At 45.2% G+C, this 24,995-nt stretch overlaps 8 protein-coding genes across 8 annotated transcripts; 4 read left to right on the forward strand and 4 right to left on the reverse strand.

The window, feature by feature from the left end:
• Positions 1-548: 548 nt before the first annotated feature.
• Positions 549-2,643, reverse strand: HO133_007759 (uncharacterized protein; the record flags this gene model as incomplete). The annotated part of the gene is made up of 5 exons (XM_037298629.1): positions 549-1,310; positions 1,367-1,675; positions 1,726-2,051; positions 2,111-2,352; positions 2,384-2,643. The coding sequence occupies 5 exons, from the start codon at positions 2,641-2,643 to the stop codon at positions 549-551; spliced, it is 1,899 nt and encodes a 632-aa protein (XP_037155965.1).
• An 864-nt stretch (positions 2,644-3,507) lies between these two features.
• Positions 3,508-4,897, forward strand: HO133_007760 (uncharacterized protein; the record flags this gene model as incomplete). Its single annotated transcript, XM_037298630.1, has 6 exons — positions 3,508-3,678; positions 3,758-3,797; positions 3,853-3,920; positions 3,992-4,365; positions 4,476-4,540; positions 4,599-4,897. 6 exons carry the CDS (start codon positions 3,508-3,510, stop codon positions 4,895-4,897), a joined length of 1,017 nt encoding a protein of 338 aa, XP_037155966.1.
• A 7,226-nt stretch (positions 4,898-12,123) lies between these two features.
• HO133_007761 (uncharacterized protein) lies at positions 12,124-12,552 on the reverse strand (the record flags this gene model as incomplete). The annotated part of the gene is made up of 1 exon (XM_037298631.1): positions 12,124-12,552. The coding sequence occupies one exon, from the start codon at positions 12,550-12,552 to the stop codon at positions 12,124-12,126; it is 429 nt and encodes a 142-aa protein (XP_037155967.1).
• Positions 12,553-12,624: 72 nt separating this feature from the next.
• On the reverse strand, positions 12,625-13,002 carry HO133_007762 (uncharacterized protein; the record flags this gene model as incomplete). The annotated part of the gene is made up of 2 exons (XM_037298632.1): positions 12,625-12,816; positions 12,895-13,002. The coding sequence occupies 2 exons, from the start codon at positions 13,000-13,002 to the stop codon at positions 12,625-12,627; spliced, it is 300 nt and encodes a 99-aa protein (XP_037155968.1).
• Positions 13,003-14,096: 1,094 nt separating this feature from the next.
• Positions 14,097-15,837, forward strand: HO133_007763 (uncharacterized protein; the record flags this gene model as incomplete). Its single annotated transcript, XM_037298633.1, has 6 exons — positions 14,097-14,249; positions 14,336-14,385; positions 14,439-14,867; positions 14,985-15,081; positions 15,134-15,323; positions 15,368-15,837. The coding sequence occupies 6 exons, from the start codon at positions 14,097-14,099 to the stop codon at positions 15,835-15,837; spliced, it is 1,389 nt and encodes a 462-aa protein (XP_037155969.1).
• Positions 15,838-16,271: 434 nt separating this feature from the next.
• Positions 16,272-17,416, forward strand: HO133_007764 (uncharacterized protein; the record flags this gene model as incomplete). Its single annotated transcript, XM_037298634.1, has 4 exons — positions 16,272-16,801; positions 16,863-16,934; positions 16,995-17,192; positions 17,254-17,416. The coding sequence occupies 4 exons, from the start codon at positions 16,272-16,274 to the stop codon at positions 17,414-17,416; spliced, it is 963 nt and encodes a 320-aa protein (XP_037155970.1).
• Positions 17,417-19,602: 2,186 nt separating this feature from the next.
• On the reverse strand, positions 19,603-20,850 carry HO133_007765 (uncharacterized protein; the record flags this gene model as incomplete). The annotated part of the gene is made up of 4 exons (XM_037298635.1): positions 19,603-20,133; positions 20,234-20,416; positions 20,588-20,678; positions 20,804-20,850. 4 exons carry the CDS (start codon positions 20,848-20,850, stop codon positions 19,603-19,605), a joined length of 852 nt encoding a protein of 283 aa, XP_037155971.1.
• Positions 20,851-23,526: 2,676 nt separating this feature from the next.
• Positions 23,527-24,404, forward strand: HO133_007766 (uncharacterized protein; the record flags this gene model as incomplete). The annotated part of the gene is made up of 3 exons (XM_037298636.1): positions 23,527-23,935; positions 24,268-24,289; positions 24,359-24,404. The coding sequence occupies 3 exons, from the start codon at positions 23,527-23,529 to the stop codon at positions 24,402-24,404; spliced, it is 477 nt and encodes a 158-aa protein (XP_037155972.1).
• Positions 24,405-24,995: the final 591 nt, after the last annotated feature.

A 24,995-nucleotide genomic window follows, 5' to 3' on the forward strand; every position in this document is an offset into this window, starting at 1 on the left:
GTGTCGCAAAGAAACCCTGTCATCGATGCTCCTTCGAGGATCGGAGCGCAGGCCGATAGACAGGAGCTCTTCTTGGAAGGCGGGTTTGAAACGTGACCCAAGCCGAGGCAGCGTCACGCAGGAACACGGACGATATTTCGGTTGGAGCCTCTGCATGCATGATAGGATAGAAAGAAGGACCAGGCAGGCTGCATACATACATACATACACACAGTCTTCTAGACTTCAGTCCGGACGGGACACTGCACGATTGCCGCAGTGTCCGATGAGATAGATGATCGAGTCCCAACCGAAAAATCCCCCACCGGCCCGAAAGACTCAATGCTTGTTTCGTTCCTCCCGTACTGCTGTTCATGCCTATAATGGCAAGGCAAGTGCCATTGCAGGGTCAAGTGCTGCACCAGGTTCTCGTGCGTTAACAGATTGGGCGAGCGCCGCCCTCTTTTCGTGCGTCTGAGGCTAGGCCTCCTGAGTTGCAAATTGTTTACATTCTCAATGTGAACTCATTCAATTTCCTACATTTCTTCACGTTACTTCTCGGTCTTCGCCTATTGCGGCACCCGGGGCGCGACCTCTCTCCAAAACTGACATCGTGAACCTCTACCGCCCTCCCAGGTGTCAGCGTTGACCAGTCGAAAGTCGTTGCTAACGCCCGGGTCCAAACGAAGGTCATACGAATAGCTAGGCGTCACCAAGACGCTCTGCACCATCCCGCCCGTCGTGTTGAGGTTCATCTGGATATTCGACGTGTTCGAGTACGTTGGCCAGTGCAAGTCACTGCCATGGCCTCGAGGCACTGTTGCGTTTGTAGCGTTCCCGCTGGCTTCGATGATCGGAATCACCGGACTGTTGTTCATAATGAAATTGCCCCATAATTTCTGGAACGCATAAATAAAATCTAGGGTTGGTGTCGTTGCGTTAACTGAAAAATATGCGGTCAGGTCAGCGCCATGGTACGCTGGAGTGACGGAATACTGGTATTTCCAGCTCTCTCTTCCGGCACCTGAGAACGCTTCTGCGAACCAGTAACCAGGACAGGTAAATGTGACCTCGCTGTTGAGATTGAATGCGCGTTGTTTTTGACCTGTGGCGAACTCGGATTGGTTCAGAGCCGTAGGTCCGCTGTTGCCAAGGGTATCGAACAGTGGTGCTGAAAGGTCAGTGTTGGCACTGTCAAATTGATAAATCTGCAGAAGGCGTGATTTATCGGCTGCGGTAAGGGAGGGCAATGTGGTATTGACATAATTTAGGAAGTCGTCCGCGGTAAGAATTGTTGAAGGGGTCAGCGGAGCACCTTCATTCGCATTATTCTAAGAATCTTGTCAGAAGGTAGGTCGGCTGAGAATCTGGCAATTATAGCACACACCCCAATAAGGAGACGTTTTCCGCTCACTGCTTTCTCAAGTAACTGCTGTGATGGCGCCGCTTGGACGAAGTTACCGTCCGTGACGGGTAAGAAAGCGAAAGTCCCAAACTCTCCAGACTGCGACACAGTAGCACTAGCGTTTTGTAGCACGGCCGTGTTCGCGCTCACTAAACAGTTGAAGACAGAGGACTCGGTGGTATTTGAGCCAGCAGTGCAACCGGCAGCTTTGGCAAACGCCTCGTAATACTGGGTTGGAACCTGATCATTGTAGTGATACTGCTTTGCCAAATACACACTTGCGGCTATAAGCTTTGGAACGAGTTAACCGAGTACTGCTTATTGAGCAGATGCAATCTTACGTTGTCAAAAAGCGTAACATTCTGCTTGCCCCCGTACGCCATTGCTTGTAGCATGACAGAACCAGCACCAGCAGACTCACCAGCAAGAGTAACCTTCCTGGGATCTCCGCCGAACTTTTTAATATGATTTTGGACCCATCGAAGAGCAAAGTGTTGATCCAAAAGACCAGCATTGACTTGGCCATTTTGTTTGACATCTTCGGACGATAGGAAACCAAATGCGCCAAGCCTATATTGGATGATGACTGAAATGAAACCATTGTCGTTTGTGTTAATCAGCTGGCTAGGATCGTACACTGCCCCAAAGAGACCGTAACCGCCTCCATCTAAAGGAACATTAGCTTTTGGCTAGAGCTTGGGACGAGGATCGGGCGAGTCAGCATACGGATCCAAAAGATGACTGGCAGGTTCTTCGCATGCGGGGGTGCATAAACATTGAGGAACAAGCAGTCTTCATCACCTGGTCCCGAATTGAAGCCATATATTGCAGGGGTTTGCGCGGCGCCGGATTGTGGACAAAGTGGCGGTTGGACTACGGCTTGGGTGATGGTGTTATTCTCTGACGGAGCTGGGGTCTGAGGTGCCTGCCATCGTAGCTTGCCAATCGGAGGAGCAGCGTATCGGATGCTGCGAAACTTGCGTCAATTGACTTTCTCACATTGTCGAAGGCAAACTCTTAGCAGTCGCAGCGCACCCTTTGAATACATTGAGCCCAAATTCGGAGTCGTAGTATCCTTGGTAACGATCATAGCCAAGGTCGACAATTGGAGCAGCAACAGAAGCAGACCGCCTATCACTATTGTAAAGGGGCAGGATATACCGCGTGGCAGGCGTGGTAGGTGTGTTAGGCGTGGCAGATGTGGCGACGATGCTAGTAAGCAGCACGCAAACTCTGCACCAAAGGCGAGTAAGTTCCATGGTCAGATGCAGGTCAGCAATCGTGATTTGATGGGGTAGAATGGTGAGTAATGTAGGACTGCAGGACTGCAGGACTGCAGGGGAGACGGGAGGGAGAGGGGGACAAGGACTCTAATCTATGTTATCACGAGGTTACATGGGAAGGTTGTAGTATCGGTCAATTCGATGCGACCAAAAGCCACTCACATATCTGAGCAATAAGGTACCTGATTACTCTACTATGACTGGTGGCTACTTTTGCGGCTGTTGCGATGGCACTTGTGACGTCATAACCGATCTGCTGATCAATTCAACTCATGCAGTTCACTTCTCCATCCAGCTTCTGAAACATCAAAGAGCACATATAATCAGGACTCGGATGGTATTCTTGATGACAGCGCGAATAGCGTGAGTCAATTTACCTTTTCCACGGCCCCAAACTTCGACTCATTGACCAATTACCGTAATTAACAACGTCCTTTACTTTATTAGTGTACAACATATTATCCGCCCGAATCCAAACCCACTCCCACCCACCAGACCCACCCCACTCTCTTCAACCGTTCTTCCGCCATCCCGTCCCACGTCAAAGTCGCGACTGCGTAATTGGATAATGACTCTAGAAGGATGCCGATTACATATTACTGACAGTCCTATTGCCTGCACCTCTCCGACTAACCGTAACCCTTTTCGTCCTGGCATTGACTGAGATGATGTGATCGAAGCTATCCTCGTCATGCTTGTTTCCAGCTGGAAATCCCTGCGGGGTTCTGCGGTTCATAATAATAATTATCTGGATGTGCCTCGCAGGCTGCAGATAACTCAATTGCATTCTCATCCTGACAACCGAATTACAGCATTTCTGTGCTCTTGAGCCTCCTCACTATGACTTCTGATCAAACGGGCTCACGGGTTGCCGCCGTAATCGCTTGCTACATTGTTCCCATACCGCTGGAAATCATTGCTACCAGCTTGCGCATCTACGCGAAGCAGCGCCAGGCCCAGGGCGGGCTCGACAGATTTACAATAGACGACTTTTTTATTGTCTTTGCTACGGTTGGTGGCCGCCCGATGTTAGATGTCTTCTCGCCGACCTTGTGAATTTTGAATATCGAAGCCTGACCTCGCTCTTTAGATCTGCGCAGTAAGCGAATGTTGCGTGGGCCTGGCTTACGGTTGGATGATTTTCACAATTCACCCTATATTTCATGTCTAATCTTGCTGCGGCAGGACCTCCTCATGGCTTTGGAAAACATATTGATCAGGTTTCCGCGCACGATTTTGAAACCTTTGAAGTGGTACCAAGAAACAACCACGGCAGTCGAGCAATCTTGCTGTAGAAAGCTGACCGATATCGATACATTTCCAGGGCAACTACATATTCAGCCACTTCTACAACGTAACTCTAGGAATGATCAAACTTTCAATCCTGACTTTCTACTACCGCGTGTTTGTGACGCCCGTCTTCCGAAAAATCGTCCTAGCGACCATAACCTTCATCGCATTATGGGTTCTGACCATCACCATTGTTTTGGCTCTTGAATGCCGGCCCATCGCTAAATTCTGGAATCCTACTATACCCGGCAAATGCTTCAATTTGGTTGCTTTTAGCTACTTTACCAACATTTCGAACCTGGTTACCGATCTTTGGATCTTCTTGCTTCCGATTCCGGTCATCTGGCGTCTGCATATTACCAATCATCAAAGGCTTGGTCTCTGCGGCGTCTTCCTGATCGGTCTAGGGTGAGCTTCACCTCGTCTTTCCCTGTACCCCTGGCAATATCCTCTCGGTCCCCTACAGTTGTCCCACCTTTTTTCCCCACAAGTCTACCACACTGACATCATCAATACAGGACCTGCATCATCAGCTCCGTCCGAATTTCAGTGGTAGTAGCGCAAGGCTCCACCGACTTCACTTGTAAGCCTATCCCAACTCACCCCACACTCATCAGCCCAAAATGTTAACCGCACATTAGGGGTCGGCGTCCCCCTAGGAATCATGTCCGTGTTCGAACCACTAGGCGGTATACTAAGCGCCAACCTGCCAATCACCTACGTCCTGTTCGCCAACTCCTTCCGCAAGGTGAGAAACACGGTTTCCGGCACCCTCTCTGGCCATCTTAAACCTCGAGGACTGCTGTCGCAAAGCTCGAACAATAGATTTGGGAGAGGGCAGGATGTGGAGGATCGGTGGATTCAGCTTGATCCGCAGACGGACTGGTCTACCGAGAGCAAGCCACTAGCTTGTGCTACACGGGAAACGGAGGGTAGATGAAGGGCTATGTGAATGTCATGATCAATTATGAAGTCGATATTGCGAGGATACAACTATGTTGTAGTAATAGTATACTTGAGGTGTATGACATATAGTAAAGCCTTGCCAGAGACACTTGTATCAATTGTGACGCTGACCAGAGAAAAGAAAGGGCAAGACCGCAGAGAGAACCCGTAAAGCAATCTTCTCGGATCCCAAGCTCCGTACATGTGTCGGCGAACGTCACAGTTCCATCCCATATGATGCGATGGACGCAGGCTGACGGACTTTACATTCGCTCTCGTAATCCACATGCCAGCGCTGCCGATTTCGGAAACCCATTCCCCGTTATCCCGCCGCGACAGCAGCCGTCGAGAGGAACAAACAGGGAGTGACTGTGTTTGCGAGTAGCCATCAGAGCCTGCCACTCGTATCACAAAACTTTCTACTTGCCTGGGCGTAGAGTAGCTTCCACACGAAACGAATTGGTAGAGCTTTCCGCTTTGTGGCAGGATATGGAGATTGCATAGCTGCTAATCCCATTCGAGGTTTTGGGCACGCCGTAACCGTTGAATTACTCAAAACTTTAGAAAAGCTACTAAGCCACTTTGAGGTTTTGGGCACACCGTAACCGTTGAATTACTCAAAACTTTAGAAAAGCCACTAAGCCACTTTGAGGTTTTGGGCACACCGTAACCGTTGAATTACTCAAAACTTTAGAAAAGCCACTAAGCCACTTTGAGGTTTTAGGCACACCGCAACCGTTGAATTACTCAAAACTTTAGGAAATCCACTAGTCCCATTCGAGGTTTTGGGCACACCGCAACCGTTGAATTACTCAAAACTTTAGAAAAGCCACTAAGCCACTTTGAGGTTTTGGGCACACCGCAACCGTTGAATTACTCAAAACTTTAGAAAAGCCACTAAGCCACTTTGAGGTTTTGGGCACACCGTAACCGTTGAATTACTCAAAACTTTAGAAAAGCCACTAAGCCACTTTGAGGTTTTGGGCACACCGCAACCGTTGAATTACTCAAAACTTTAGGAAATCCACTAGTCGGGAGGTTTAGCAGTTTTTTTAGGCTGCTACTACGCGTACTAGTACAGCCCCTGTCTACTAGGCGTACAGCCCCTACCCAATAGGCGTACAGCCCCTATCTACTAGACGTATAGTCCCCCTAATCGGGTTAGCGGCCGCGCGGAAGTTAACGGACACTAACCGAAAACGGTAAAGAACCCGCATCTAGTCTCTTCGAGCCGAATGCCTTCACAGTAGGATATGGTAGTAGAACCAACACCCACCCTACTGAAGGCCATCATAGGCAAGGATCAGAGCGCATACCTACACCTACCTCTACACCTACGTCTACACTGCAAGCGTCACAGCGGGGGGGTTGCGACCGCTGCAGCAGCCACCCCGACGACTAGGCATTACACGAGGAGGGCGGCGTGGTGGGCAGGCTGGACAGGCTACAAGAGGAGGACAGCGAGGTGGTGCTACACGAGGACAGCGAGGTGGCGCTGCACGAGGACAGCGAGGTGGTGCTACACGAGGACAGCGAGGTGGTACTACACAGGCCTACATGCAGGGTAACGAGGCTATGTTCAATACGTTTCAGATGTAGGAAGATCAGCTGGCCGATAGATAGTGGACATTTGAGTATGATGGGCGTATTTTTAGTAGCAAGCAGAGAGGGTAGCCAGCCAATCAGCTATCGCCATAGAGGAATTATTCAAAGACCTCACTAATCGACGAATTGAAACCGTCCGATGTTATAAATCTACAGGGAGAGATATAGGGAGGCTTGCCCTGCTACCACCAAGCATCTCCGCAAGGATCTCGAAGAGACTAGATGCGGATTCTTTACCATTTACAATTAGTGTTCGTTAGTTTCCGCGCGGCCGCTAACCCGATTAAAGGGGCTGTACGCCTAGTAGATAGGGGCTGTACGTCTACTGAGTAGGGGCTGTACGCGTAGTAGCAGCCTTTTTTTAAAAGAAATGATTTAAAACGGGAACAGCCTTACCCTTCTACCGCTAACCCGATTAGGTAATATCACGGACTTCGGCGAAACCTTTACCGAAGAGTCATAAATCTCTTTGAATTTCACTTATTCTTCTTCTTTCACCACATATATACATTATAAACTCCTTCAATAATGAGGCCCTCGTTATAACGACCTTTATAGTTATATTGCTAGGCTATTAGGCTGTGATCGCTACTATACTACGTTATAGATATGTTCCCTTAGTGGAGTACGAGCAGATCGAGTTTGATTAGCTGGATATGACTGTGGTATTTCGAATAACTGGAATAATTAAGATATCCCTATAGCTGCGGTAGCTCAAATAGCTGAAGTAACTGAGATATCTTTATGACTGCGGTAGCCTCGATAGCTAGAGTAACCGAGATGTTCCTAGGGCTGCGATAGCCTAAATGGCTGGAATAGCTAAGACACTTTATGGCTGCGGTAGTCTAAATAGCTGGGATAGCTGAAATATCCCCATGGCTGCGGTAGCCTAAACAGCTGAAATACCTGAGACATCTCCATGGCTGCGGTAGCCTAAATAGCTGGAATAGCGTCTCCATGGCTGCGGTAGCCCGATTAGCTGAAGTAACTGAGACATCTCCATGGCTGCGGTAGCCCAAATAGCTGGGATAGCTGAGACTTCTCCATGGCTGCGATAGCTGAGATATCCTTGTGGCTGCGATAGCTCCAATAGCTGAAATCACTGAGATATCTCTATGGCTGCGATAGCCCAAATAGCTGGAGTAACTAAGACATCTCCATAGCTGCGGTAGCCCAAATAGCTAGGATAGCTGAGACTTCTCCATAGCTGCGATAGCTGAGATATCCTTGTGGCTGCGATAGCTCCAATAGCTGAAATCACTGAGACATCTCCATGGCTGCGATAGCCCAAATAGCTGGGATAGCTGAAATATTCCCACGGCTGCGGTAGCCCAAGTAGCTGAAATAACTGGGACATCCCTATGTCTGCGATAGTCCAAATAGCTGAAATGGTTATCGAGACAAGATATCGGACGGTTTTAATTCGTTCAAATATGCATCGTTCGATAGGTAACCCTTACCTGCAGAGGTCTAATTGGCTATGATCGACGTAGTAGATCCTTCTCTTATATGCTTATTGCAGTGATGTACCATAATGCGATATTGCCTAGGCACACGGAGATAGCAAGCTAAATTGTGATATCGTTCTCCGCCTGCTGAGTGGTAATTTAATATAAGATTGTGGAGAGCATATAACGTGGGATCTTGAAGAGCTGAGCCGTGTTCTTGATAATAATAGCCTTGTTGTCGCTTGGTTTCTCCGCAGTGTTCTCCGCATGTGCCTGCTGCAGTGGTTCCTTCGTAATGTTCTCCGCAGTGTTCTCCGTATGTGCCTGCTGTAGTGGTTCCTTCGCAATGTTCTCCGCAGTGTATTGTTCCTCCTCTTACTTAACTGAGTGCTCTGGCTAAGTAAATAACTAAGTGAATTAATAAGCTGGCTAAGTAACTTATAAGGCCTCCGAGAGGTATATATAATGACATCTAGATAGGTGGATAGATTATTTCTTTATTTTTGCTATGTTTAAATAAGTAGTTACACTAAGACCTAATCAGGTAATCGAGCTTTTAAATCAGTGATTTAAATTAGGCAGCTACTACGCGTACAGCCTCTATCTACTAGGCGTACAGCCCTTACTTAGTAAGCGTATAGCCCCTATCTACTAGGCGTATAGCCCTCCTAATCGAGTTAGCGGCCGCGCGGAAGCTAATAAATACTAATCTAAAATCGTAAAGAATTCGTATAAGTTAACGGATACTAACTAAAAATAATAAAGAACTCGTATCTAATCTCTTCGAGATTCTTATAAAGATACTTAATAGTAATAGAGTAAGCCTCTTTATCTCTCTCTATAGATTTATAATATCGAATAATTCTAATTTATTAATTAGTAAAGTCTTTATAATAGCTAATTAGCTAGCTACTCTCTCTACTTACTATTAAAAATATATCTATTATATTTAAATATTTACTATCTATTAGCTAGCTAATCTTTCTATATTTAAAATATATTAAATATAATCTTATTACTTTATATATAGATCTATATAATATTATCTCGCTATTCTTATATAATATTATCTTACTATCCTCCTCTTATAACCTATTTAATTTATTTATCTTATCGTCTTTCTTATATAATATCTAATTATCGAGATAATTACTATAGCGATTATAAACTTCTTCGCTATAATATTTATAGTATAGAGATAAATATAGAGATAGATATAGATATACGCTTTAATTCTTATTTATTAAATAAGAGATATAGATAGACGATAGAATAAAAGTTAATTTTCCTATTATATTCTATTATAAAGATATTAGATATAAGTTCTTTATTATTTTTAATTAGTATTTATTAGCTTATATAAATTCTTTATAATTTTTAATTAATATCTATTAGCTTCCGCGCGATCGCTAATTTAATTAAAGAAGCTATATATCTAGTAGATAGAGATTATATACTTATTAAATAGAGACTATACGCGTAATAATTATTTTAAATTATAAATTATTAATTTAAAAGCTTAGTTAAATTTTAGATTAAGTATTATTCTATATAATTAATTAATAGCATTATTATTCTTTTTAATTTTAAATTAGTCTTTTAAATTAGTTACTAAATCTTTCTAATTTTATTCGAATAAGCGTATAGCGCTACAGCAAGTATGCCTTTTTATAACTCTACTCTCAACTTCAATATTTGATGATAGACTACTGAAAATTCATAATGAATATATACAAATCTATGATAGTATGGCCGAGTGCACTATAAATAGAATTGCGTAATTTAATACTCGCGAGAGTCTAAAATCCTGAATGAAATTAATGGCTCGGCCTTAGATTAGAAACCCTTATATAAGATCGATATACGGCTTTTTATTTGTTCTCTTAGATCTATAAGATTTCGAGATACCTAGAGTCTTAGATGAAACTAGTAGCTTTTCTAAAGTTTTACGTAATTCGATAATTATAATATATCTAAAAGCTGGAATAAAACTAGAAAGATTTAATAACTAATTTAAAAGATTAATTTAAAATTAAAAAGAATAATAATATTACTAATTAACTATATAGAGTAATATTTAATCTAAAACTTAATCGAGCTTTTAAATTAATAATTTATAATTTAAGATAGCTACTACGCGTATAGCCTCTATTTAATAAACGTATAGTCTCTATCTACTAGATATATAATCTCTTTAATTAAATTAATAATTACGCGGAAGCTAATAAATACTAATCGAAAATCGTAAAAAACTTATATAAGTTAATAAATACTAATCGAAAATAGTAAAGAATCTATATCTAGTCTCTTCGAGATTCTTATAAAGATACTTAATAATAGTAGAATAAGCCTTTTTATCTCTTTCTATAGATTTATAATATCGAATAATTTTAATTTATTAATTAGTAAGATCTTTACGATAGCTAATTAACTAATTACTCTCTTTACTTACTATTAAAAATATATCTATTATATTTAAATATTTACTATCTATTAGCTAGCTAATCTTTCTATATTTAAAATATATTAAATATAATCTTATTACTCTATATATAGATCTATATAATATTATCTCGCTATTCTTATATAATAATTTTTTATTATTCTTCTCTTATAGTCTATCTAGTTTATTTATCTTATCGCTCTTCTTATATAATATCTAATTATAAAGATAATTACTATAGTAATTGTAAATCTTTTCGCTATAACGTTTATAGTATAAAGATAGATATAGAGGTAAATATAGATATACGCTCTAATTCTTATTTATTAAGCGAGAAATATAGGTGAGCGATAAGATAAAAATTAATTCTACTATTATATTCTACTATAAAGATATTCGATAGAGACTAGATATAAATTCTTTATTATTTTCAATTAATATTTATTAACTTATATAAGTTCTTTATAATTTTTAATTAATATTTATTAATTTCCGCGCGATCGCTAATTTAATTAGAAAGACTATATATCTAGTAAATAGAGATTATATATTTATTAAATAGAGGCTATACGCGTAATAGCTATTTTAAATTATAAATTACTAATTTAAAAGCTCGATTAAGTTTTAGATTAAGTATTATCTTATATAATTAATTAGTAATATTATTATTCTTTTTAATTTTAAATTAATCTTTTAAATTAGTTATTAAATCTTTCTAATTTTATTCGAGCTTTTAGATATATTATAATTATCGAATTATATAAAACTTTAGAAAAATTATTAGTTTTATCTAAAACTCTAGATATCTCGAAATCTTATAGATTTAAGAGAATAAATAAAAAGCCGTATATCGATCTTTGTTAGGGAATAAATCGTATATCGAATAATGATATTAATAGTGTTATATGAATAGAATATTAACTATAAAGGTTGCTAAGTAACATGTGTGCCGAAGTTATTAGAGTATCAAGCCGTCAAGGAGCTAGCCTGAATAGAGCCTAGCGTAAGTCTGGAGAAGGAATGCCGGTTGAAACCATGACATTACCCCCCCTCAAATGGCCATGTCCCTATGGTTTAAATTATGGCGACGGCGAGGTGGCAATAGCGAGACGATCGTTATAATTTATAGTGCACTGGCCTTTATAGTCTAAAGCATATTTGCTACCCCCTGAAACAACAACTTTAAACTTTTTCTCGCAAACACTCTTAGTATCCGACCGTGGCATTAAGCCAAATCTCATATAGCAGGCCTGCGGACGCAGGTAACAGGGGTATCAATGTGGGGCAATAGCCCGGGAAGGTGCTTAAAGTAATGGTGTGGGGTGCTGAGAGGTGATATAATAAAAAAATCGAAATCGAATGAGGCCAATTCGTTCAAAAACGCAAAGTCCGATGATTTGCCGAATCGAAACTAATTTGAATACGCTAGCCGCATGTGGCTAGGCGGAACGGTTATTGCTAGTCAGAGGAAGGAGAAGAAATTCATTGCTGCTACTATAGGCAAGGCCTATGCCGTCATTGCTTCTCCATAGCCTTCTCTACAGCCTTTTCCTTGGCTATAATAGCCTTTACCTCTTCAAACGACAATGCCTTTAAGGCCATGCATACCTTAGTCTAATTAGGCCGATGGCTATAGCTAAGGCATTTGAAATATCGATCTTCTTTCTTTAGCTGATTCTTTAGCTATTTCGAATAAAGTAATCGCTATAAGCCTAATTTGAACTCCTATTCATTAATCTCTTTTATATCCATATGCATAGCCTTCAATTGACGGAGGTCTTGGTTAGTCTTCCGCAAATGCTTAACAACTGAGCGGAAGGAAGACGATGAGATATCGGCGATTCGTGATCGGAGCTTGAGAGTAATGAGTCTTCGTAGTATAGCGATCTTATAACTTTCGCTATAGCCCAATGGCGTAATAGTAGCTGAAAATCGAGCATAGAACTCGTCAAATGCCTCCTTCTTTTTTATAGCAAACGCCGGGTTATAAAGTAAGGCGTTATTCTTTATCAGCTTATCGTAATCACTAAACATGCTATGAAGCTCTAAAATCATCTCTTTCGTGGTGTTGTAGGGATCCTCGCTCAGTAAATCTACTCGTGCCTTAAGCACGTCGAATACAATTAACTTGCAGTGATCCCGAATGTAGTCCATTTTATCTTTTTTACTAGAAAATAATACGATACTTTGCCGAAACTTGGAGTCCAGGTAAAATCGCCACTCGTCTTACTTCTCTTTTTCACTATAGAAGTAGGGCACATTAGGGTATTTCTTATTGTTCCCGATAACAAGGATAGTAGGGACAGGTGTTCCAGTCTTGGTAACTTTCAATTTGATTGGTTGTTCATCCACATCGGAATCCAGAGGCTCTGCTGGAGTGACCGTTTCTTCTTTGATAGTCAAGGCCTGAATTTTGGCCTACAATTCCGTGTTTGTAGCAGTGAGAGTCTTTGCATTAAAACGATGAAGGTCCCGTGACTCTCGAAGTCGTGTTACGGTTGTGTTGAGATTCTGAATAGTAGTGTTGAGGCCATGAATCTGGGCCTGGTAATGCTGAATCGTTAATGACGATTCAGGACGGGTTTCTTCTTGATCCGAGTCCATAACGGATTAGGTGGAGATCTCTCCACTGATGCAGGCAGGTAACAGGTAAGGCAAGCGAGAGATAGTCGAAATATCTCCCCGCAGAGGTAGGGTAGGCAGGCAGGCAGGGAATCGTCCGAATATCTCCTCTATAATAAGGCGATTGAGTAGTCGATATTCGAGAGATCCCCGCAGAGGCAGGGTAGGTAGGCAGGCAGGCAGGTAGGCAGGCAGGGAATCGTCCGGATATCTCCTCCACAACAAGGCGATTGAGTAGTCGATATTCGAGAGATCTCCGCAGGGCAGGGCAGGTAGGCAGGCAGGAGCAGGCAGGCAACAATAGCTTAGCTCACGGCTATGTTGGATAGTTAATATTATGTCAGGGAATGAACCGTGTATCGAATAATGATATTAGTGGTGTTATATGAATGGAATATTAACTATGAAGGTTGCTAAGTAACATGTGTGCCGAAGTTATTAGAGTGCCAAGCCGCCAAGGAGCTAGCCCGAATAGAGCCTAGCGCAAGTCTGGAGAAGGAATGCCGGTTGAAACCATGACAATCTTATATAAGGGTTTCTAATCTAAGGCCGAGCCATTAATTTCATTTAGAATTTTAGACTCTCGCGAGTATTAAATTACGCAATTCTATTTATAGTACACTCGGCTATACTATTATAGATTTATATATATTTATTATAAATTTTCAGTAGTCTATCATCAAATATTGAAGTTGAGAGTAGAGTCATAAAAAGGCATACTTGCTGTAGCGCTATACGCTTATTGACCGGAGCAAGATGTCGTTGGGAATGCCTCATCAAGCCTAGCAAAGCATTAGTGTTTCCTTCCTCCGACCTTCCCCACTGGCTCTAGCCAAGAGATCCGCACGTGCACGTGGGGTGGTTATCCTCACAACATTGGCCTACAGAGAATGAATGAGCCAGGTTTTATTTGCGTTGGAGCTCAGCAAGAGTGTCACCTTCGACCATATAACACGTGCCATCTGCCCATCTTAAATTGCGCTTGAGCATCCACAGCCAGAAAACATTGATACTACGACTTGTCAGAAGAAAGACATCTACCACCATACCTTGCGGAGAAGTCCAGTGCTGCCATAATGTCAAAAGTTGACCTGTACAGCGAATTGGGTGTAGATGGTGATTCCGAGACTCCAGGTGCTCCTGGAGCTGTGGTCGTGGCAAAAGACCCGGCCGCACCTTCGAAAGACGTTTCTTCGAAGCGGCAATCAGCATCTGACCTGTTCACCATTGTGAGTGCATTGCACTGGTAAAGCGAGAGCAGAGCTCGCTGCCTGATATCAGGGCATTTAGAACGCTGACTCAATGGGCTGTATAGTTTTGCTCCGGTTTCGCTCTCATCAGCGATGGATACCAGAATAACCTCATGTAGGAAAACCGCAAAAAAAGGGTACCATGACCACATTGCTAATCTCTATCAGGACCATGACAAATGTCGTGTTGAAAGCGGAGTACAAGAAGCAATATACCTCTGCTGTCAGCACCCGTGTATCCAATGCTCTGCTGGTAGGGGAGATTATAGGCCAACTCGTCATTGGCCTGACATGCGACTATCTAGGCCGCAAAGTCGCAATCGTAACGACGACTGCCATGATCGTCATTGGCGGAATATTAGCCACCGCTTCCCACGGCATCACTATCAATGGCATGTTTTGGATGATGACGGTATCTCGGGGAATTGTTGGATTTGGTACTGGAGGAGAGTATCCTGCTTCAAGCACCTCGGCCTCCGAGGCTGCGAATGAGTTCACGCCGAAGAAACGAGGGCCAATCTTCATCCTGGTGACGAATCTTCCGCTCTCCTTCGGTGGGCCCTTGGCCGTCAGTGTCTTCCTGATCGTTTTTTCGGCGTCAACATCCAGGCACCTTTCGACGATATGGCGAGTATGCTTCGGTATCGGCTGTCTCTTGCCCTTGACGGTATTTTACTTTAGAATCAAAATGCTGAACTCTAAGCTCTACCGCAGAGGTGCCATTAAGAGAAAGGTCCCATATCTCTTAGTATCGAGGTACTACTGGAAGTCTTTGATTGGGACGTGTGGAGCATGGTTTTTGTACGACTTTGTATGATCATCTCAGGGATAGCCTGCCGAGCAGTCACGTTGACTTGTTGCAGGTGACCTTTCCAAACGGAGTATTCTCTGGTACCATCATTTCAAGTGTGGTGAAGAATGGGAGCATTCTGAAGACAGCCGAATGGCAGCTTCTCCTTGGGAGCATAGCCTTACCCGGTGTTCTCGTGGGGGCATGGTTGTGTGACAGATTGGGCCGGAAGAACACTATGATGCTAGGCTTTAGCGGCTATCGTACGTATCTGTCAGAATCTCAGGCTTTTGCTGATGACTTGCAGTGGTCTTTGGACTGATAATCGGGTGCGCCTATGATCGAATCACCAAGATCGTACCCCTTTTCGTGATCTTTTATGGTCTCATGCTGTCTTCTGGAAACTTAGGACCTGGTGATATGTTAGGTTTGATGTCTTCCGAGAGCTATGCCACAGCAGTTCGTGGTACGTGCTATGGCATTTCAGCTGCGTTGGGAAAGACTGGCGCCGCTGTTGGCACGGAGGTTTTCACGCCCATCCAAACGAATCTTGGGAAGAAATGGACATTCATAATCGCGGCCATCTGTGGTGTTGTCGGTGTCTTAGTAACGTTCTTCTTCATCCCAAACCTCACTGGTGACGATCTTGCGGTTGAAGACGAGAAATTTAGGGCGTATCTGGTGGCTCATGGATGGGACGGTGAGATGGGCGAAGAAGACTTGAAGGCTCTGGCGGATAAGGGAATTCCACCGAGTATAATCGAAGAAGTCAAGTGAGACGTGGTCTCTGATTTCCGAGCTAGATTCCTGAGCCCAGCGCGCGGAGTGAAAGAAATTTTCATGACGTACCCCGCTTTGGCTGTGTTGATGTTTTGGCTCGCGGCCGCAACAAGTGAAGTCTACGCAACATGCCATCCTTACTTCCTACCACTCATCACCCTCGTCCTCACCAAGGTGTTTCAAGCACGTTAGATTTATTCCCGTCATCTCTGACCCTACCGTCTACAAACAATACGTACCGTCACACAATCATGGACTTCAAGACCTCGTCCACAGTGCCAGATGGAAAGAAAAGGTCCACAAGCGCAGAGGATAGCTCCAAGCTTGACCCTCTTCAACAAAGCCTACATAGAAAGCGTTTCTCTCCGGAAGAAAAGTGTTACTTGGCTCATCATGTGAACCAATGCCACGACCATCAAGACCTCCGCCAAATGTTCAACCAGCACTTTGGCACGGATCGGACCCTCGAATCCATCGAATTGTTCATTTTCAAGTGCGATGACCGTCAATTCTTCGACCTTACCGAGCAGGCGCAGGACTACAAGAGGTGGTGCACACCTCACCCGATGTCGCCTATCGTCCCTCCCTCTATGGTGCTTGGCACAGCAGAGTGGCGTACCGAATTACGTGCCTTCTTGGTCTTTCAGGCCAGCAACAATGTGACACTCACAGATTTGAAGGAAAGCTTCAGCGCCACCTTCCCCGAAGAGTCGCGAACCTCCGGGCAAATCAGTATCCAGCTAGCCCATATCAACCAGCAACAAAGGCTCGTCCGCCAGCTCGAATGGTTTGCCGCAACCTACCGCTGGCACCCCTCCTACGTGGCACCTGCTAGCGCCACCGCAGCGTTTGAGGCTGACGCCAAAGCTGCTGCTAGAGCAAGGCTCGGTCAGGACAAACAACAGGCTAAAGACTACGTTGACAATGAGGCAGCGTTGACTGCTCAGCTAGAGTCCTTGAAGTAAGTTCCCCACTTCTAAATCCCCTCTGTGTGTCATTGATCACTGCTCATTGTCCTATAGCCAGCATTCCCATTCATTGGCCATGAGCAACACGGGCAATGCCTCAGCATCTGAGGAACTTGCCATCGCTGAGTAAGTTATCACCCGTCCAACCCGGCTCGAGGATGTTTATCCATGCTCACCTTCTCAAAGTCAAAGCACCAATCAGTTCGGCGAGTCCGTCTCGGGCTTTGACTCTCCTTCGGCTACCATTATTGCAGACTTTGTCGAACCCTTTGCTGCCAATTTTTCAGGTTCAGCAATCTCAAAGATATTGCGCCAAGCGTTCACAGAGCCTGCACCAGGTCTCACATACGACGAGGCCTTGGCCATTCAGACTGGCCTTTTTGCGTAAGTCTTCCGCCTTGCTGGCTATTTCTTGCGGTTGAGAACCCCACTGACCTCACTACAGAGAGAGCGCTCGCGCAACTTCTACCGCCGCCCCAGGGTCTGGTGCCCCTGCCCAACTGCCATCAAGGAGCTCACATGCCCTCGAAATAGACCCGGGCACGCTGCAGGGCGTGCTAGGAGCTCAAGCGCGGGAAGATATGATACACGGGCAGAGGGAGGAGTGAAGAAAAAGCGGGGAAGAAACCTATGATGGGGGATGCTTCCCGGGGCTATGACAATGTTGTGGCATTGTTGAAAGGATGATGGTTCAATTGGATACACAACAGTGTATCAAGGGCTTTCACATTCACGGTTTTAGCGTCAATATCGAAGCTGCATGGTCAGCGCTTTGTTCACGATGAAGGGTATAGCACCGAATCAATGATCAGTTGCCGTGTCGCAAATTCAGCAGGCTTTCACGCTTTGAAGGGTAAAGCTTCAGTCTGATTCAACTCCTGTACTTCTTGTCCGACAGTTCATGCATTACCACGATGTCATGGACTGAGGTATAGTAGATAAAGCCTTGAAACACTAATCAGACTCGAAGTTCAGAACCCATGGTGGCTCTATACTAGAGCAATACACTATCGCGAGTCTGTACCTCAAAAGATGAAGTATTCCATGACTACAGAATCCACAGACTGACCAAGATGCCACTCACAAAGCATTTTACTTCATCAGAAAATTGGGACATCATGTCTTAGCAGGATTAGCTAAGGAATCTAGACCACTTCGAGCCTAGTCTATCCTTTAGTACCGTGATCTGTGAACAACACTCCGAGCTCAAGCTCTCGCATCATACAAATGTTCTGGGAGACCTCACTCTTTTTCTCCATGCTATGAATCTTTGCAGGCATTCAAAAACTCGTTCCGTTACCTCCTTCTGCTTCCTCACCCAGTCAACATGCCTGATCCATTCAGCACTCTTCCATCACCATTGCCTCTCATAATCCTCGAGTCGATTGAGGACCTTTCTACACTCCATCATCTACTACGAGCCTCGCCTCTCGCGAACGTCTTCTTCAGAGAATACTACTGTATGATCACCGAGACCATACTATGCAACTTTGTACCCAAATGACAAGAGCTGCTCCGTACCATAGTGGCCATTCGGTCTGGCGTGGGCACAAGAGAGATGTGTGACTCTCCTGAGGCGCTTCGCAGCTTCTTAGATTCTCGCGTATTGAATTCAAGCTCCGATTTCAAGCCATACTTCAGCGCAAGCGCCGAGCCACTTTGCAAGGCATCGCATCCTTGTCCGCAGTCCGAAGCCTTGCTAAGTCTGCCAACCATGTGCACAATCTGTCCAGATCCTTCTTTGAGGTGCATCTGGATAGGACAAACAAGTTTTATGCCATCTTACCTTCTTGATCAAGATTACTACCACGGTCGAAAGTCCAAACTTCACCCTCCCGAAGGTCGTCGTTATAAGCCGAGAAAATGTGGGGATCCGTCCTGGATCGAAGAGCAGCGGGATCATCGAGCCTTGTGGCGTCTGTTACTGTACTTCGATCTTGTATGGATCTCCAAGCCAAGCCATGGAGATGCCAACAAAGTGTGGAAACTACTCACGAGCGAAGGACCACATGGTGCCTGGTTTCGACTACCAAAATGGGAACTCGACGAGATGGACTGTGTTTATGAGTTTCTCCCCGAATCCTCGGGTGTGAAGATTCCATCATCAGGCCAATCGTCGCATCAGTCACAACTTCCTGCGACTGAACCCGATTCTATTACTGTGCCCCAACCCATTCCCATATATAATGATACTCTCCACAAGTGGCAACAAGATACACTAATTCTGAACCAAATGAATGCCGTCGCCAACTATTTTGAAATCCTTCAGATAATCTGGCACTCGCCCCTCTACCGTTCCAGCATCAAGCCGTTTCAGCATTTAAGGTTCGTTATCTGGGACTTTGAGAAGATGGTTAGACTTGGATTGGCTAATCTGTCACCCGTCCATCAGCCGCCTTGGAAGTCAGTGATATACTGGGTAAGGCCCTTCAAGCGAAAAACGTGTGGATATGACATGTGGTTCAGGTGGAGAAGTCTCGTAAGCGAAGATTTCAATGGTCATGACGCCCAGTAAGGGGTTCCAGTAATCAAGACATTCCTTGATGTTCTATAAATCTCACTTAGGAATGGCAAAGTAGCAATATGGCTAATGCTTTGGGTGTAAAGGATTTTGGATATCCAAGCTCGTGGTACATCAAGCGAATTGGCTTTGGCAGTAAGGGAACAGCATGCACAGTATCTCATCTATCATACATTTGCAGCAACGCAAGCTTCTCATTTTCAGGAAGCGCCGGAGTCCCGGTATTACCAACAGAACCCGGGGAGCAGTGCCAGCCATCGAGTAGTCAACCAGTCAGCTTGCAGTCGGAGTATTTCCGTCTCCTGTCAGAGTCCACAGCATGTGGTAGTTGTCACCTTCATCTGTAGTGAAGATATTGACGGCCTCGATCGACTTGGTACCCAACTCATTAGGATGTGAGACCAGGAGATCCACGATAGAAACTCCGTGGATAGTACCTAAGAGTGCCTGGAATTGTGTGTCGGTCGTGACGAATTTGAGTCCGGGCCAATTCTCGTTGAACTCGTCCTCTCCTTTGGCCGCTGCTTGATCGATAATGGATCTAGTATTCTCCATGATGATCTCATGCCGGAAGATGTATTTCAACTCGCTGACTGCCAACGGTGTTGCCTCCGCCTTTGCTACAGTCGCCCATTGTATCCAAACTACGTCAGACATCCGCGACACCTTCGGAAGCCTCTGTTTCCAGTCTGCTGGAACACTTTCTTGTTCGTTGATCATGGCGGCGGGACTGTGACTGACATTTGCAACAATCGTCTTGCCCTTGACGTTGACGTGAACACTGAACCTGGCACTAGTTGGGGGCTACTCCGTCGACGAGTCAGCTATTGTAAAAAAATCTTGAGAAACTAGAGCTAGGCCAGATCTTCGAATCCGGGGTCACAAAAAAGCAAAAGAAACTTACTAGACCAGTATGCCAGCAGTTTTTGAATTTCTGGTTTTGCAGAGATACTCTGTAGTGGTTCGCGCTACCTTGAGGAATATCCAGCTCATCGAATGCATCAACGAAGTCAGGTGGCGCTTGTCCGTTTGGCTCTTCATTGACACTCCAGCCATTGCCAGTACCCTCAGGGATGTCTGTGGGACTCTAGAAGATGTCAAAGTCAGCGTGTATTCTTCTAACACAGTTCTTGCGCTGTGACATCAAGAGAGAGAGAGGAAGAACAACCCATTGGAGCTGAGTGTTCCCAAGACTCAAGTTGCAAATCTAGATGACTAGAGAGCATCTCTGTGGAAGCATTTGAAAGAATGCACGTACCTCCAGATCACTCAACAATAGGTATTGAGATTCCGTTCGGGTTCCGCCGAGCCTGCCAAGCTGAATTCCGCCATTAGCTACGGCTTCGTCCCTAATGTGGAATATAGATCAGCTGCTCTGTCCCTTGCCAAAACGGATTTGAGGTCAGAAAGATAGATATGTGTAATGGAAAGACCAGAAAATTATGAAGAGCATGTAAAATTGGAAGGATGTTACCAGGTAAGAGTCACGTCTCTTTTGACACGATGAGGAGGAGGGAACATGATGCTAAGGCAACGAAGATTGAGAGTCTTAGGGGCAGCATCTTAGTTTGGACGATGTCTGCGGAGTGGAGAATCAGTGCAGCTCAGAGGATGTATATTTATATTAGTCGACGGGAAAGAAGCCAAGTACTAAAGGTGAAGAGTGGGTGGGCTTTCCCAGTCACTCCTTCAATTTCCCGCCGTAAGTTGTCAACACCTGCGGGGTAGTCGACTTTCAGATCACGCTCCACCCACAGACCATGCCCGAGGCTTCACTTTCTGAATCTTCAAATTGTTTGAGCTTGATCCGAGCACATCGCCCGTCATTGCCAGGGGCACGATGGGGGCAAGACTCGGTTGGTTGTGCCACTCAACGCCAATCAGAATCATCGAAGGACTCTCGTGATCATCAAGGCCCATCGAAGCCAGGTATCCTCAAGAAGCTCCACGAGAAGCTAATGCAGACTCCCGTTGAAGTGAAAACGGAGCCTCCAGGACCGTGGCAGCTTCATTCCCGCAACCTCATTTCTACCAAGTGTCAGATTCCGAGCGCATCCCTGGTTTTAAGGTCGTCAGGGGAGGGTCGGGTGGAAGTCTCATCTTTCCGTTGGACAACAGCAGTAAGACTCATCGGAGCTTTCTTGTCTACCCGGAACGTGACCAATCCAGTAGTCCCCAAATGGCGCCATGAGGAGCTAATGCAGGGTCCCGTGGAGAGTGAGATTGAAACACTCTGGAACTCGGAACTCTCAGCCCTCCTCCACGGACGGCTGCATCCACAACCCCACATCTTCTGGGTATCCTGCACACCACCGTCTACCGCTTCTGAGCGCTGTGTCTAGGAGATGTAATTTTTTGGCGCTGCTGCGCCACCTTCACGCCTATCAACATTCTCCGTGCCGTATCTGCCTTGTCCGGTGATACTTTCTTCTCCAACATCCATAGAGTCCACCACCTCTTCAAAAGCCCTCAAATCCCCTTCAAATTAGCTTCGGCTCTCTCCCCACTACTCCCAACTCTTTCAAAAAAGAATATGCGGTTGCCGCTGAAAGATCAGCACTATCTTCATGCTTTTGCCATCGCCTTACTTTTGCCGAGAATCAGTGTCTGAATATCGGCCTCCTCTGCAGTAGCGCGTTTGTGCTCCAAAAGGCTGATTCGGCTGTTGACGACCGCATTCACATTCAACCTCTGCACACCCCCCTTCACCTTTGCGGCACTTTGGGGGCTGTGTGATGAATGATGCCCGAATATGTAAAGATAAGCGCAACAAGAGGCATTTTCCTTGATTCAGGCATGCCTCAATTTCAACAGTGAAAGGCTGGACCTAGACGTACACCCCTTTCTGCAACATGTACGCAAGGGCGTAGATGTAGCAAAAAGGGATGCGCGTCTAGCTCTTACCCTATAGATATCGCGAGATACGCAATTTCTTGCAATTCATGATTTAGTACGCGCAGAATGATACATGCCGCTTCACGCTCGTCGAGATGAGAGTGATGAAAAGTGAGCTCGCTTCTTTTTTTTGGGATGAACTTGCTTGAATGTGAATGAGTTGAAGTGAAACGGCCTTTTCGTCCACAGACCTGGAGATTGAAGTTTTCTGCATTCGTTCTCCAAATCTCACCCAGCTGACACTTTACATCTACTTCATACACACACCTTACAGTGACATATAAGGTCCTTCACTTGGCCACTACTATCCTCGCCACAGTGATGCTCAGCGAATTCAGTTGATTCACAACATTGGCCTGCAGGTGAGACAAGTGTCACTACTCGACTGAGAATCTGCCTTGAACACAGACTCATGGTGTCACTTGTTGCAGCCTTCCTACAACACCAGCGATCCAATCGGGTCTAGCGTGGCTTGACGGTACCTATATAAACGGTCTTAACTGTTATTATTCTGTTCTGTAACATCAGCTATGAGCACCTACTCAGTGCATAACGTACCGTTCTTACCACGTATGTGTTTCACTGCTCAGAGATGTTTATCTCACCGTCTGTCGCACTAGGGTCTTGATGAGTATACTTCCAAAACCGATCTCGCTGACATAAACCACAATATCGGAAAAAAGCTCATTTAGTCTACATCTGTTTTACTACATGTGTTGAAACCGCAATATCAACACTCTTTGCACATAATAACTTTCTCAGAAGTCATGTTACACATACACATATACACTCGAACGAGCAAACCTTTCAATGCACTCAGCTGATACTCCTCCGTGACCCTGATATGAACGATGCTTGTCGGTTCAAAGAGTTTCGCAATGACGCACATGAGTGTGATTGGGCCACAATTCGCCATGCGTCACGATTTCACCTTACTTGCAGACTTAGAGTAGCCAAGGCATGTCGGCCTTCTACCCTACTGTGAAAACCTATACTTACAATTGTTCTTTATGTACAGTATTCTCTTTATACTACCAATAAAGAGTTATTACACACATCATTGAGTCCCTAACACATTGTCTGGGGAACGGAACTACACCAAGAGCACGAGCAGCGCCTAAGTGGCCCGCCAAACACCGTGCCTACCTAGTCGGGCCCACACATTCCAGTCATGCGGAAAGCGTCTTCATGACCCATTACATCAACTTCACGAGCACCGCCCGACCAAGACACAAGCTGCTGAGTATTACCGCACGTATGCCACGCTCGATTTGAGAAAACCACTTCGTGTACGCACTGGAAATGGTTCCTGGCAGCCTCTTTCACCACACGTGGGCTAATCTGCTGCGAATTAGAGTTCTCGCAACTACCCAATGGTCCGACCAAAAGCGTGAATATCTGGCAGTTGGCGATGCCAAGAAGCCCAGCAAAGCTCAGACGGCGAGTCCAGCAGCCGAGATCGACAAGCAATTAGAAGTCGACTATAGCGCAGGCAAGATCGAGAAGGTTTGCCAAGATATCAATGAGGATCCGGAACTGCGATCCCCGCTCCAACGACTTGCACTTGTCTTTGCCTCTTGGTACACCGATAATCTGGAGCTAGCGTATAAGCAAGAGGCGGAAGAAGCCAAGGACGCAAAAACTAAAATGGCTAAGGCCAGGAAGAAGGTGGACGCGACAAAGAAAGAGGTGATAGCTTGTGAAGTGATTCGTTGGTCGAGTCTGTTGTCATTCAGGAGAACCAGTCAGCGATGAGTTTGTAACGAGAGCTCAATGACTCGGACATTGGGATGGGATGGGATGAGATTATGCAGATAGAAACTGAATCACTTGGTACATAGCAACAAAGAAAGGGTCAACAAGCAATCCATATCTTACTCCAGACTTATAAGCTCCACTACATCCTCTAAATTTCACCTTCAGTATTCCAGCTGCTTCTAGCTTTTCCATGGTAGTGCTAGCAAGCCGGGGATCAAGACATGATAGAACAATGAAGAGCCGTGAACGACTGAGAAAGCGATGATTAGATTTTTTGACGTACAGGCATCAAGCCCTTTGAGACTAGGTACACTTCGCTGACCAACACTTCGCTAACCATCACTCTACCAATAAAACAGCTAACATCAATCCAAAGCAAGAGTACTCTCTACGCCCGCTTCTTCACCACAAATGGCAATTAGATTGTCAGCTAAACCTCACGTGTAGAAGCGTGCGTTTGACACTTGTTTTTGCCCTCAAGAAACTAGGCAGATGGGTGTTTCTGCAGTGTCTACGATCGTGACTCCAGTTTCCAAACAGGAAACCACGCGAGCAGGACGGAAAAACAAAGAAGCTCGAACCAATGCGAGCCTAATGATCGCTCGGTCTTTTGGAAGACGTTTGAATTTTTGATATCATCCAAAACCCCCACTCAACTTCAATTTCCAAGGGAGCACCACTACAACATCAGCACGTGCAACAAAGCAAAACGGCACCGCATAGAACAGTGCGAAGACACCGAAGAGCTCGAACTCGGGCGGCCAAACCCTCTGCATCGGACACACACCCGAGTCGCACCGATAGAATCAGGTGGCGAAAACGTGCAAAACCCCACGCGAAACAAAGTTCCACCACGTCATCAAAGGCGTCGACTCGACCCGAGACTGTTGCGGACCTGCAGACGGATACACACCGAGACGGCACTGCTGCCGTACCGGCTCAACGGGTTTGCTTTTCAGGACGATTCGGTGCGGAGGCCCATTCGAGAAGGGTGCGAGGGCGGGGAAGGAGCG

This window comes from Letharia lupina (assembly GCF_014066315.1).
Source record: "Letharia lupina isolate WasteWater1 chromosome Unknown contig_4, whole genome shotgun sequence".
In the NCBI taxonomy this organism is placed as follows: domain Eukaryota; kingdom Fungi; phylum Ascomycota; class Lecanoromycetes; order Lecanorales; family Parmeliaceae; genus Letharia; species Letharia lupina.